The sequence below is a fragment of the Eriocheir sinensis genome, chromosome 44, assembly GCF_024679095.1.
Source record: "Eriocheir sinensis breed Jianghai 21 chromosome 44, ASM2467909v1, whole genome shotgun sequence".
NCBI classification, from domain to species: Eukaryota; Metazoa; Arthropoda; class Malacostraca; order Decapoda; family Varunidae; genus Eriocheir; species Eriocheir sinensis.
This window is the reverse complement of record NC_066552.1, coordinates 11757527-11772526: the sequence shown is the minus strand read 5'-3', so window position 1 is coordinate 11772526 and position 15000 is coordinate 11757527. Positions and strand designations below refer to the sequence as shown.

Below are 15000 nucleotides of genomic sequence, written 5' to 3'. Positions count from 1 at the left end.
CGTTTTGGCCGAAAATTTGACTGAAATCGATATTAAAAATTATCCTGCGGACCCCTTGGAACATTCCACGGACCCCTGGGGGTCCGCGGACCACACTTTAAGAAACACTGTTTTACGTCTTGGCCTGTGGCGCCGGTAGGCCTTCATAGTAGGGCCTGATGGTCGGCCCCAGCCTGTTGTGGCGCCGGCAAGTGTTTATAGTGGCGCCATCTTTACTTTCCAGCATTTTCCATTTTAAACCCCTAGTTGCATAATATAAATGGTTGGGTGTGTGTTGGAGGGTCATGCGACGCCGATCTAGCACAGTTTTTGTGATATTAACACTTGTTTCTTTTCCTTCTTCTTCTTGACAGTGCCCATGTTTGTTCTCTTGTCTTTCTTTCTCTCTCTTCGTCCTCTTCTTTTTTTTTGTTCTTATTTTTCATGTTATTGTTATTATTTCCACTTCTTCTTTTTCTTCTTCTTCTTCTTCTTTTCCTTCTTCTTGATAGTGCTAGATTATATCGGATGTTTCCTTTATTTTTTTTTTAGTTTTCATTCTTTTTTGTTTTATTCTGTTTTTTTTCTTTCTAATAATGTTGTTTTGCTCCACATCCCTTTTCCTTCCTCTCCTCTTCTTTTGCGTCTCCTCTTTCCTCTCGTCTTTCGTAATTCTTTTGTTCTGACTTTGATGGTTTGCAGCTGTTTTTTTTTCCTTCCCTTTCTCTCTATTTTTTTTCTCTTCCTCTGGTTCTTAGTTATTCAATTATGATCGACTCTCGGCTTGAATGTTTGTTTCCGTTTTCCGTCCTGTTTTTCAAGTCCTCACTACTACTACTACTACTACTACTGCTATACTACCACTACTACTACTGCTACAAGGAGGAGACTGATTCTAATTGTGGTAGTGATGGTGGCGACGGTGCTTCTTGTGGTGTTGGTGGTAATAGTGACCCGGTGTTGGTGGTGACGATGATGACAGATATGATTGTGAAAGATTCAGGGGTGGTGGTGATGGTAATGGTGGTGGTGGTGATGACAGATATGATGGTGAACGAATCAGGGGTGGTGGTGATTGGTGGCGACAGTGGTGGTGACAGGGGGTAGGGGCAGGGGTAGGGTGTTTCCGGATGTGACTCCCCCCCCCCTCCCCTGGCAGCTGGGTTATCAAGATGGAGGGGAGGAAAGCTACACCACCGCCACCACCATCACCACTATGGGCCACGTGGCTTTGATGGGGTCACTACTAATGCGACGAAGATGAGCACTGAGGCTACGCGCAGCTGTAGCGAATGATCCACACTTTACCTTTCCTTGCTAAGGCTTATATTCACAGACCTTTCGGAGCTAACACATCACATTAGATAAGGTCTTCGTAGAGGCTGTGGTGTTTATTTCCATGGGTAGTTTAATGGGGAGGCGGTGGCCGAGTGGTCAGCGTGCGGGCGTGGTGAGCTCCTGGTCCTAGGTTCGAGTCACACAGAAACACGCTGATTTTTCAAACCATCGCCGAGTGGCGGAAGACTGTCCACGTGCTGCACAGATCTTCATGCAACCCTAACGTCAGCGACTTCGCTCAAGTGGAGGCATCGGGGGGCAGCATGGACCAAGCAAGTCATCATATATCACGGCAGCCACTATAAATAAATTTCCCCTGCGCCACTAACGATCTGGGGTTGCCCAAGAGGCCCTTCAAGACAGCCTACCGACGCATTAGGCAGCACCTAAAAAAAGGTTTGACGAGGCTGCTGCTTCATGAAACTCCATGGCCTTCGGAAATGTTTGCTGTGGGAGCCGAAAGCGTCTGAGAAGGCATGGTGGAAGAGGCGTGCGAGGCTAGATACATCGTGGCGATGAGTGAAGAAGTGGAGGTTAAGTTGGGAGCATAGGCTATAACTGCGCGTGGCGCCGGTGCTCATCTCCGTCGTGCTGGCCCTTTGAACCTGTGGTGGGACAGAACCCATCACTCCGGGACACAGGCCAGCGTGACATGCGGGTTACCACGGTTTACCTTCCCCAGGTTTCCACATGTACTCATTTATCGACCAGCCCGAAACGAAGGGTAAACAGCTGGATGGGCTACACGCCGACTGCCCGGGCCGGGATTCGAATCCAGGCCCGCAGATTCGTAGCTAGAGACGCTAACCACATCACCGCGGAGGGTCTGGGAACGCCACAAAAGACGGATGGAAAAAGGATGTTAGAGAATCCAAGGCGATATCGGTGCCAGGAAATCGCTGAGGGAGCGAAACAAACATCTATTATTAGACTTTGCCAGCACCACCACGCTGCTCGATCTCTAGAAAAAAAAGAAAGATTAAAGAAGGAGAGGAAACGAAAACAGAAGGGAAGAAAATATGGGAGGTAAACGGGGAAGAACGAAAATGAAAGAAGAAGGAGAAGAAGGAGAGATAGAGATAGAGGTAGCTGGAGAAAATAAAACAACACATAAAACGAATGATAAACACACACACACACACACACACACACACACACACACACACACACACACACACACACACACTCACTTGAATACTTTCCCATTATTATTTTTTTTTATCTTGTTTTATTCATTCGTGTTATCTTGTTTTATCTAATTTATTCACTCGGAGCTGAATTATTTTTTTCATTTAATTCATGAGTGGAGGAAAAGTTTTGAGTCTAATCGGAGAAGAGAACGTGAGAGGAATTATCATCATTACCATTATCATTATTGTTATTATTATTGTTGTTATTATTGTTGTTATTATTTTCTCCTTTGCCAAGCCAAAATGTGAAAGTCTATAATACGTTAGAGATAGCTCAGTTTATATGATTCGAATCTCTCTCTCTCTCTCTCTCTCTCTCTCTCTCTCTCTCTCTCTCTCCTCGTTAATAAACAACGGATGAAGAACAGTCAGATAACAGAGAGAGAGAGAGAGAGAGAGAGAGAGAGAGATAGGGGATGAAGGGAATACTATTGTGACAGTTTTTAGCGTATCCTGTCTGTCCCATTTCTCTCTCTCTCTCTCTCTCTCTCTCTCTCTCTCTCTCTCTCTCTCTCTCTATGTGGGATATATCGAAAAAAATCATAAAGCAAATGCAAATACAAGCTGGAGAATTTTATTTATGAAAGCGTGTGTGTGTGTGTGTGTGTGTGTGTGTGTGTGTGTGTGTGTGTGTGTGTGTGTGTCAGAAAAAGAATAAAATATTGTTACACTTATCAGCTCGCCGCGGGAGTGACTTCCTGCTAACACTGAGATCGGGGAGAGAGAGAGCGAGAGGGAGAGATGGAGAGGGAGAGGGAGAGTGAGACAGGTAGTAATACACACACACATACACAAACATACACCTCGCTACACCACGTTACTTCACACCACATCCTGTCACACCCGCGTCCGTGGCTTTATCGCTACGTAGCTACCATAAGTTAACCTCGACGGGTACGACCACCACAGACTTCACCACCCGGGTCAATTCAGAGGATGGGCAAGACTCCTCCCCGAAGCTGCGAGACAACGGGGAAAGACTCAGAAGCCCACCTCAACACGAACGCACACCATTTTCCACGCCACACACCGCATGGTACACTTAGCTATACTTCGACTACACAGAACACTAACCCGGTAGCTGCGGGGATCATGTTTCTTAAAGGCCATTCTAAGCGAGAAAAACGAGAAAAAAATCATTACTCACGCAAACCATTTCATAATATATATTAACGCATTTGTGATCAGTTTATGCATCATCTATTTTGAGGGGTTTATATCATGGCAAAAATGTGGCCCGTCGCTGGTACACGGTAAAGCCACAAATTTGGCCCGTCGCTGCTACCGGGCTAAACATATACACTTTAACAGGGGACGGGATGACACGAGCAACGAGTAGGGGCGAAAGAGGACAAGGAAAGAAAATGGAATAGAACGAAAATGAAAGAAAGAGGGAAAGGAAGGGGAGATAGAGTTAGGTACATGGGTGAGAAAGGAGAGACTAAAAGAGAACGAACGAAAATATAGGGAAGGAAGAAGGAAAGAAAACGTGGAAGAAAAAAACGAAAGAAAGTGGGAAAGGAAGGGGAGAGAGTTAAATAGATACATGGGTGAGAAACAATAGACCAAGAGAGAACCAACGGAAATAGAAGGTAAGGAAGGAAGAAGGAAAGAAAACGTGGAAGTAATAAATGAAAAAGTGGGAAAGGAGAAACATAGAGACAGATTTATAGAGGTAGAGAAAGATAAATAGATAGATGGAGGGAAATAAAGACTAAAACATAAAACAATACAATAACAGTCACCGGTAGAGATAGAGGCAGAGAAAGATAGACAAATAGATAGATAATTGAATAAAGCATAAGAACACAAACACAGTTACAAATTGCTAGCGATAGAAAGATGTAAAGAGAGGTTAATAGATAGATAGATAGATGAATATATACATAGATAGAAGTAGACAGATAGAGTAAAACAACACACACACACACACACACACACACACACACACACACACACACACACACACACACACAGCCCTATATATACAAACCAACCTTAACATTTAGCTCTTAAAGTCATGCCCTTCTCGAGTACCACACCACCCTGAAAGCAAGGGTGAAGGGTGACATTTCCAGCCCGGCATTTAGTGTGACTTGAGAGAAGGGTGTGCTGAGGAGGGTGGCGAGGGAGGGGTGAGAGGAGGGTGAGGAGAAGAGGTGCTGAGGATGGGCATGGGAAGGATGTGAGGATGGAGTGAGTGAGAAGGAAAAAAATGAAGAGGAAGAGGAAGGGATATATGATAGTAGTAGTAATAGTAGTAGTAGTAGTAGTAGTAGTAGTAGTAGTAGTAGTAGTAAAGTTAAGGGCATATGCTATAGATACGCATGGCCTCAGTGCTCATCTGCGTTAGGTAATTTAAAAGATAACACCAATAACCACCACCACCACCACCACCACTACTACCACCACCACCACCCCAACAACAACAAAAATAACAGCCCCTTTAAATGAACCATAACACTTCACCCCTCGTTCTCTACCTCCCCCCCCCTCCCACTGCCCTCCCAACTACAAACAGTATTACCAACACGAGAGTCAACAGGCGGGGCAAACAGTGTTACCAGAGCCCTTGGACGTGTTAGTACTGAGTCAACAGATCAGTGGACCCTCTTGGCCTGGCAAATACACGGGAGGAGGAGGAGGAGGAGGAGGAGGGTAAAGACGAAGGAGAGAGGGAAAGGGGATTTTAATAGAGGAACAGTAAGAGAATTGGAGTTAGGAGGAGGAGGAGGAGGAGGAGGAGGAGGAGGAGGAAGGTAAAGAGAAAGGAAGAGTGGGCAAAGGAAAAAAGGGAAGGAAGATTTAAATAGAAGAACACTTAGAGAATCGGGGTTAGGAGGAGGAGGACGTGGGGGAGGAGGAGGACGTGAGGAAGTAAGCTCTGGTAACAAAAGGAGGAGGAGTAGGAGGTAAAGGAGAAGATTTAAGAGGATGAAGAGGAGAGAGAGAGAGAGAGAGAGAGAGAGAGAGAGAGAGAGAGAGAGTAAATATGAACCATGCCCAGTACATTATCTACACCAAACTTACAACCCTTGACCGTCTTTCCCTCCCTCTCTCCCCCCTCCCTCCTTCTCCCCCTCCCTCCTTCCCTCCCCCCTCCCCTCCAGCACCACGAGCACCTCTGGCACCTTCTCTTCGCCAGGTTAATTGGGCGAGGCTTGAGACTGTCGCTCAGGTAGGCCGCGTGTTTACCTGGGGAAGGCCACCTGTGTATTTGGGGAGAGAGAGGTTTACATAGGTTTACATAGATATTCAGAGCACAAACCCTATGGTCCAGACTAGGTGGCCTGCCTGAGTGAAATTGTATTAAATCAACTGCCACCAAGACTTTGCACTTCTACTTTAGTAAATGTCAAGCTGAAGGAAGTGTCTGTTGAGCTTGTTTTTAAATGAGTTTAAATGAGTTTGAAGCATTCGTACTGCATTGGACCACGGAAAGTAGGAGTTTATTCCATTCTCGCGTTGCAGTGTTGTCCAAGGAAATTTGGTGTAGTCATAATTTATTTGTTTACACTTAAGTTTTGTGCCATTCTTTCTCGTTTGAACTGTGTCATCGACTGAAAACAATTTGAATTTGTCCACATTCGTAAAACCATTGAGTATTTTGAAACATTCGACCATTTTTTTCTCGGAGGCGGCGTTTCTCAAGTGTGAACATGTTAAGGGTTGAGAGCCTCTCGTCGATGTTTGTTGCGATTGGAGATCATCTTTGTTGCCCGACGTTGAACACCTAATTTAGCAAAGTCCTTTGCGTGGTGGAGGGACCAAAGCTGTACCGCATAGTCCAAGTGGGGTAGGACTATACAGTGGGAGTATTACTCTTTATTAGCGGAGAGAGAGAGAGAGAGAGAGAGAGAGAGAGAGAGAGACCTTGCTAATCCCAGTCAGGTAGCAGAGTTTGAGAGGGGTGAGGGGGGGGGGGTGAGGCACTTTACTACCCTATATGGCACCAAACATTACCGCCACAAATACCACCACCACCACCACCACCACCACCACCACTTCTGCTGATAACTGTAATTCCTTCGTTAACATTCCTTTTACGGTTTACTGTATATTAGTGTTCATCGTGTGTGTGTGTGTGTGTGTGTGTGTGTGTGTGTGTGTGTGTGTGTACCCTCATTGCACCGAGAATCATTCAAGAACACCAAAAACAACAGCAATAGCAACAGTAACAACAATAATAGGAACACAACAACAACAACAACAATAACGATGATAATGATAATAATAATAATAATAATAATAATAATAATAATAATAATAATAATAATAATAATGATAATAATGGTAATTGATATATGATGTGTGTGATGTTATATCTTGTGTGAAATAGGAGCATGAACGGAAATGCGTGTGTGTGTGTGCGTGTGCATGTGTATTTAATCGTGTGTGTGTGCGTGTGCGTGCGTGTGTGTGTGTGTGTGTGTGTGTGTGTGTGTGTGTGTGTGTGTGTGTGTGTGTGTGCCTTTCAGTATCTAAGTATGTGCATTTCTTTGTATGTCTTAGTGTGTCTATATATGTATGTATGTATGTATGTATGTATGTGTGTATACCTGACGCGGCGCACAGTGTCTGAGGGCGGCGCCGGGCTGCGCGAGGCGTCCTGGGAGTGCCGCGAGTGTGTCAACTGCGGCGTGTCCAGCACCCCGCTGTGGCGCCGCGACGCGTCCACGGGTCACTACCTCTGCAACGCCTGCGCCCTCTACACCCGCACCAACGGCATCAACAGGCCCCTCGGGAGGACACCTGCCCGCCGCCCCGTAAGTCGTGTAGGTGGCGTAGGGCACGTGAACCAGGTGTGCAGGCGTGACCCCTCCCTACCTGCCTCTAACCTGCACGTCCGCCCACCTGTCCACTTATGAACCACCTGCCGAAGCCTTAACCCGCTGAGGACGCTGCCCTCTCCCAGCTACCCGTGCCTTACAGAGGTTACAGGCGCCTCTCTCGCCCTGTCACGCCCCCTGCCCCCCTACCTCCTGCCCTGTTACTTTAGGAAAGGGAGGGATGGGGCAGAGGGGAGGGCCATCAGCGACCCCCCTGGCCGCCCCTTAGGCCTAGTCACTGTGGCCTTGCTCTCTGTCTGTCTCTCTGTCTCGCCCCTTGTCACTCCCTGCCTGCCCCTGCCACTAACTCCTCCCGTTTGCTTGTTGCAGTGGATGACTACTACACCTACTACGGCCTCCCCGCCAGGACCTATGATACCATGAAGAGCAAACGACTGGTAGGTCTTGCCTCCCCCCTCCCCGATCATGCTTGCTCGCCATCTTCCTGCCTCTCTCCCTCTCACTCCCTTCCCAGCCTTCCCTGCCTTCCCGCGTGCTCTGTGTCCTCTGTAACGCTTCGCCATGCTTCACCTCCTGCCTGGCGTCGCTTGGAGGCACACAGTGTGGTGATACTGATGTGTTAGAGAAACGCCGGATTTTTTAAAACGTCGTCTTAGTATTTATTAACAGTTACGTGGCTGGTATGACTATTTAGTTCCATTTTTAGGACGGAGATGTCTACAATTACAGTCGTCTCTCAAATAGTACGGTTTCCAATAGCTCGGTTTCGGTTTTATGTGTATTTTCATCTAAGATTTTTTAGGATTTTTTAATTTCTCGACGAGCAGGGAATCTAAAAATCCTTAAAAAATCTCTTATGACAGTCCGTATGAAACCGAAACCGAACTATTGGAAACCGTACTATTTGAGGGATGACTATTGGATTCCCACAGTAGACATATTACAAAATCAGTCATAAAAAAGATATAAAAAAGCAACAAAACCAACTGACCGCGCCTTGAAAAACGGGTCGAAATAGACAAATCATCCACATTACTGTTGACGACTAATGTGACGTTTAATAAATCCGGCAAAAGTGTTCATTATCTGTTTAGTCATGAGTGATTATTTAACCTTTAACGGTGTCCTAATTGCTGATTGGACTCAAGCTTCAAGTGATTAGCGTAGGTCATTAGTTTCCCGTTGAATGTGATTGATTTCCCTCCTCACACGCCGTAGAATCCAGGGCCAGCTCGACAGTCATCGTAATCGCTCACACCATCCTATACTCTCCACCACCGTTGCCAGACTATCGTACTCAGAGCCTCGTATTTACCGGTTTCTAAGCCATAGCTATTGCCAAAAAACACCAATAATCAACTATTTTAGCGATAACTATATATGAAGGCAGTTACTGGGGTCGAGGAGGCAGTTTTGGGGTCGGAAATCGGCAAACATGGGAGGCTGAGTACGACAATCTGGCAACGATGCGAGTCTCCACAGTGACCCGATATTTCTACTCGATGCCACATACTAATAGCGTCTTCCATTTAGCGTAACCTGTTTTTGGGTCGTGATCTGTAGAGTCCCTTATAGAGTCCCGACTACCTAAGATTTGGACGCCATTGTTGGGCCTGTTTTCGTGTGCTTTTCAACTCTCGTGGTGAAAACAGGACCAATAATGGCGTCAAATCTTAGGGTTCGAGACTCTATCATATCAAGGGACTCTCAGACATCACGACCCAGAAACGGTTACTACTATAAAGAGATTTCCCGTGTGGCTTTCTAAAATTACCTTGTTTTTATATTAACGCCAAACGCTAGACGAGGAATTTCCGTCGTATTTCGTGTTACTAACTTGCTGTACTGGACTGTCTCACTGGCCCGTAGTCTTTAAGTTGATTTGTGAGTTAGATTTATTTATAAGCTAATTTTAGTTTGCTCTGGAGATAACACACAAATAGCCTGGGACAACACTGAGGAAAGGACACTTGCTATAAAACTACCTGGGAGTCTCAGAACACCATTTTTTAATAGTAAACAGCTCAGGGGCCAAAATAAATAAATAAATAAATAAATAAATAAATAAAATAAATAAGAATAAAAAAATAAATAAATAAATATGAAGGCTGCTAGCACTGCCCCTTGATTATATAGTGACAAAAAATAACAAGAATTAGAACACGAATATCAATAACAATCCCCCAAAATATCCCCCCAAACCAAATATCCCAATACTTAACCACGAAATACCAGGAATGAGAAAATAAATATCAGCAACAGCCCAACAAAATACTTCCCAAAGCCAAATATTTCAATACTGTGCCACAAGAAAACCAGGAATGAAAATGCAAAGATCAATAACTGCCCCACAAAATACTCCCAGAATCCAAATATATCAATACTAGACTACGAAATTGAAGCAGGAATGAAGAATAGAATATCAATAACAGCTCCACAAAATGCCCCCAGAATCCAAATATTTTAATACTAGACTAAAAAGAAATACTAATAACAAACCCTCAAAATACTCCCAGAATCCAAATATTTCAATACTAGACTAAAAAGAAAAGCAGAAATGAAAATACAAATATCAATAACAGACCCACAAAATACTCCCAGAATCCAAATATTTCAATACTATACCACAAAGAAGAGCAGGATTGAGCATACGATTACCACCTCAACCCCCTCTACCACCACCACCACCACAATCACAACCACCTTTTCCACCCCGCAGTCACACTCTCGACGGGGAACGCAGACCTGCACCAACTGCCTCACCAGCGTCACCTCCCTCTGGCGGCGCAACAGCCAAGGCGACCCTGTGTGTAACGCCTGCGGCCTCTACCACAAGCTGCACGGCGTCAACAGGCCCATCGCCATGAAGAAGGAGAGCATTCAGGTAACCACTCCCACCTGTCCTTAATTTGTCACCTGGTATTCCTTTTTGACGGCAATGGAAGCAGCTCAAAGGCAACAAAAAGAGGAGACAAGCAAATTACAGCAAATAACATAAAAGGATGAGTTTGTTTTATTAGTGTTGTTCTGCAGTTCATGGGCCACAAAATACCAGCTCCCAAAACACTCCAACACAAAAACAAACGAAGAAAGTCCATGCAGAAAAAAAAGTTGCAGAAAAAATCAACCATAATTTAAAGTATCAGAGTGGCATCGAGTAATGTGTTAATGCTGTAAGTTCTGTTGGTTATGGTGATTAGAGAGTTTCCTGGTGATTATATCGCTTTCTCACCTGACTGATTAATTGGTTACCTGCCTGTACTGTTTACCTGGTCATGTTGTCGGTGGATAGGTGTTGCAGTGTGTGTTGTTTTGTTTGTTTGTGTTGCGTTGCGTGTAACTTTTCTTCCGTCCTCCTCTTACAGACCAGGAAGAGGAAATCCAAGAACAGGACCGATGGGAAGCAGTCCTCCTCCGCCACCTCCACCTCCACCTCCACTTCCTCCTCGACGACTACCTCCACCTCCTCCTCATCATCGACCTCCTCCGCCAACCCCATCATTCCCTCGCTGGCCCTCTCCTCCACATCCTCCTCCACCTCCTCCACCAGCTCCTCCACCTCGACCATCACCTCCTCCAAGTATCAGATGTCCTCCTCGCCCTCCGGTGAGTTCCTAGTGTGTGTGTGTGTGTGTGTGTGTGTGTGTGTGTGTGTGTGTGTGTGTGTGTGTGTGTGTGTGTGTGTGTGTGTGTGTGTGTGTGTGTGTGTGTGTGTGTGTGTGTGTGTCTGTGTGTTGCGTACGTGTGTGTGTGTTGTATACGTGTGTGTGTGTGTGTGTGTGTGTCGCCAGAGCCTCACCCTCCACCCTCTCATCTTCTTACCGCCTCTCCCCCCCAGCCGGCCTCTTCACCGTCAAGACCGAGCCGCCCCTCGCCTACCCCTCCAGCTATGGCGCCGCGGCCCCGGCCTCGTCCTACGGCCAGCACGTGTCCTCGCCCACCGTGTCCTCGGCGGCCCTGCTGGGGGCCAGCCTGCCCTCCCTGCTCCCCTCCTACTCCCACCTCTCCTCCATGAAGTCCCCGCCAAGCTCCACCGCGGCGGCCTCGCTGCCCTACGCCATCAAGGACGAGCCCGCCTCCCCCGGTGCCGCCGCCAGCCTGGCAGAGCTGCCCACGCTTGCCCAGACCCACGCCGCCCACCACGCCGCGGCGGCCGCCAGCACCGCCTCCCGCGGCGCCGCGCTGCAGGCCTCCACGGCAGCCTCCATGGCCGCCGCGCCGCTGCCCGCCGCCACAACCGCCGCCAGCCTGGCCTCCGCCGCGGGCCTGCCCTCGGCCTCCCACTACGCCTCCCCCGGCATCATGCTGCCCCACATCGTCACCTCCGCCAGCCTGCAGGGCCACGCCTCACCCCTGCCCGCCGTCACGCAGCAGCACGCCCTCGACCACCTCTCCTGGAAGGCCAAATGAGCCCGCGGCCCCGTCACGGCCGGGCGCCGCCGCGGCACGAGGGCGGGACGCTGAGTGTCCTGCCGACCTGACTGGCCGTCGAGGACCACCGAGGCGCGGCGCAGCGCGGCGGGCGTGGGCAGAGCCCGGCCCGCGTGAGGCGCCCAGGAGACCATGGGTGGCGCTGCGCGGATGTGCCACCACCACCAGGCACCCCGGGGTGTGGCTGTGCTGTCACCACCACCACAACCACTACTACTGACATCACCACCTTTACAACATTAGCACCAGCACAACAACAACAACAACAATAATACTTATGCCTAAGCTAAATAAGAATTACGAGACGGTCGAGAGAGAGAGAGAGAGAGAGAGAGAGAGAGAGAGAGAGAGAGAGAGAGAGAGAGAGAGAGAGAGAATATTTCAAGTGGCCGGAAAGTGCAACGCTATATACATTTCAAGTGTTTGACTGTGTGTGTGTGTGTGTGTGTGTGTGTGTGTGTGTGTGTGTGTGTGTGTGTGTTTGTGTCATGACTGTTTGCGGTGGTGGTGGTGGTGGTGGTGATGATAGTGGTGGTGGTGGTGTTTGGAAGCTTGCGATTAACGATAGATGTGGATATGAGTGACATGATTATTTGGCCTGTATTGCTTAGTGGCGAGAATGATGATGATGATGTTGATGACGTTGATGATGAGAAAGAGGAGGAGAAGGAGGAAGGAGGCAGAAGATGAAAATGAATGGAGGGAACATGATGAGAAAGAGGAGGAGGAGGAGGAGGAAGATGAATGTTAGGATAAGGATAATGATGATGATGATGAAAAAAAGGATGAGGAGAAAAACGATGATAATGATAAGGATGAAGATGATTTAGAGCCTTTACCATACTCGCATCACGATTCTTTTTTTTTTTATTTGTAAGTGTGGCATTATTACCTGTCTGTACATAATTAAGTAACTATCACTGTCGAAGTCATTAATTAGTGTGTACGGTAAGATATTTTTGATGATTGCTCTTTTATTTTTGGGTATTGTATTTATGCTGAAAAAAAAAGAAAAAAAAAGCAGATGATGATAGAATGTGTGTGTGTGTGTGTGTGTGTGTGTGTGTGTGAGAGTGATTGTAGGATACTTTTCACATCTGTATTGTTGTTGTTATTATTTTTGATTTTTTTTATAATGTGTGTTAAGTTTATGAATTAGTGTTCTAGTCTGTAGAGTTAGAGTTAAGTTGTATCATATTTTTCACGTTGTACTTTTCCCATTTTTTTTCTGTATAAGTATTTTTTTTTGTCATTTTCTGTAGTGTGTGTGTGTGTTATGTTACTTTTTTGCTTTCATTTCCCATTCACTGTATTTTTCACTCTAATATACATTTCACGTTGCAATGTTTCCTTTTTTTGTATATATCTTTTTTTTTTGCCTTTTTTCAATAGTGTGTTGATATGTTACTTTTTTCATATCCATTTCTCATTGCCTGTATTTCTCACGCTAATATATTTCACGTTTCAATTTTCCCATTTTTTTCATGTAACTACTTTTTTTGTCCTTTTTCTGTCCTTTTTCTGTAGTGTGTGTTGGTATATTACATGTTTTCTTTTTAATTTCGTGTCATTTTCATTTGTTTTTTTTCTCACATTTTATATTTCTAAGTTATTATGTCCGGGGTTGTTGTCTTTGCTCTCCTTCATTTGTTTTTGTTCTTCTCTGTTGCTGCTGATCATTATTTTTCTTCATTAAGTTCTTCACTCTTCTCACGCTGTTCCCCAATCGAGTTTTTATTTTGATTTGCGTTATTTTCTCTATGTTGCAATTTTCCACTTTCTATTCCTATTTTTCTTTCCTCTAATCCTTTTCTTTCCTTCCACTGCACAATCGAGTTTTTATTTTGATTTGCGTTATTTTCTCTATGTTGCAATTTTCCACTTTTTATTCCTATTTTTCTTTCTTCTAATCCTTTTCTTTCCTTCCGTTGCAGTCTGTCAATTTTTTTCCTCCTGCTGCTCATTTACTTCGAAACTCGTCACCTCATTTTTCTTCTAATAACTTGCTTTTCTTCCACTTGTCTTCGTCGTAGCGTGTCTGTACTTTCATCCCATTTTTCTTTGTTTTCATAATTTTCTCTCTATATTTTCATCCTTTTCTCTATTTTCTGTTTTCATCCTTTTCTCTATTTTCTTTGTTTTCATCCTTTTCTCTAGTTTCTTGTTTTTCATCCTTTTCTCTGTTTTCATTCTTTTCTCCATTTTCTTTTTTTCATCTTCTCTGTTTTCATCCTTTTCTCTATTTTCTCTGTTTTCATCCTTTTCTCTATTTTCTTTGTTTTTCATCCTTTTCTCAATTTTCTTTGTTTTCATCCAATTCTGTTTTCATCCTTTTCTCTCCTTTTTTTTATACTATTGGTGTCTATCTATTTCTTTCCCTCATGTTCATATATCTCGAAGCTCTTCACAGCTCTTCTCTTTTCACCCTTTTCTTCGCCTTGTCTTCGTCCCTCGTGGCAGCCAGAGCCGTATAGAGTAAGAGAGTTTAGCTAATTTTATCACAGCCGCCATGTTGCTAGAGAAAGAGCCGCTTCAAATCCAAAATGATGCAGATACAATAGTGTTTTTTTTTTGTTCTCTAGCTCTATGTTTAGTGGTCTCTTTCTGACGATACCTAAAGCACACATAAAACACTTCTATCAGCATCAACATCAAGTTCCAGCGGCTCTTCTGGCAACAACATGGCGGCTATGATGAAGGTGGCCAAGCTCTCTATTCTACGGCTCTGGTAGTGGCGTCCCTGTAGCGTTCGTTCACCTGCGTTCTTACTCCCTGAGGCCCGGGTCGCCGAGGGCAGTCATGTGCTGAATATTGGTGCTGCAGAGGTGTGGGGGCAGGAAGGAGGGAGGGAGGGAGAAGGGGACCAGACGCTACTCTATAGACACCCTCCTTATCCTTACCAAGAGTGGCTGGCGTGTGGTGAGGAGGAGGAGAAAGGAACGGAAGGTATAGGAAGAAGGAAGGAAGGGAAGGAGAGAGAGAGGAAGCAATAGACGGGAGTATATGGAAGGAGAACGAAGGGAAGGAAAGAGAGAGGCAGAGGAGATGGGAGCATACAGAAAGAGGAGGAAAGGAGGGAATAGATAGGACAGTATATGGAAGGAGGAGAAGAGGAAGGAAGGAGAGAGAAAAATGAAAGAATGGATAGGAGTAACCGTATGGAAGGAAGCGGAAGAGAAGGAGAGAGATGAAAGGAAGGAGAGGAGAAAAAGATGGTTATGGAAGAGAGGGGGAAGTAGATGTTACCTGAAAGAGGGAAAAAAGGCAAGTCT

The 15000-nt window shown here is 45.6% G+C and overlaps 1 protein-coding gene and 1 long non-coding RNA gene across 8 annotated transcripts in view; one reads left to right on the top strand and one right to left on the bottom strand.

The window, feature by feature from the left end:
* LOC126980488 (uncharacterized) overlaps positions 1 to 252 on the bottom strand; it is a 1888-nt gene extending 1636 nt beyond the window's left edge. The window contains exon 1 of the long non-coding RNA XR_007733264.1: positions 109 to 252. This is a non-coding gene — a long non-coding RNA (uncharacterized LOC126980488). The remainder of the gene's footprint in view (positions 1 to 108) is intronic.
* The window catches only part of LOC126980482 (transcription factor GATA-4-like), a 65482-nt gene that overhangs the window by 49444 nt on the left and 1038 nt on the right, over positions 1 to 15000 (top strand). For 3 of the 7 annotated variants that reach the window (XM_050830418.1, XM_050830420.1, XM_050830424.1), the window contains 4 exons: positions 7083 to 7282; positions 10017 to 10181; positions 10663 to 10903; positions 11136 to 15000. The exon at positions 11136 to 15000 is cut by the window's right edge and continues 1038 nt beyond it. In XM_050830418.1, coding sequence (XP_050686375.1) covers positions 7083 to 7282; positions 10017 to 10181; positions 10663 to 10903; positions 11136 to 11707 — 1178 coding nt within the window. In that variant the 3' untranslated portion in view covers positions 11708 to 15000. Of the gene's footprint in view, positions 1 to 7082; positions 7283 to 7666; positions 7735 to 10016; positions 10182 to 10662; positions 10904 to 11135 lie in introns of all 7 variants that reach the window. The other 4 variants (XM_050830421.1, XM_050830423.1, XM_050830419.1 and 1 more) reach the window with 2 other exon arrangements.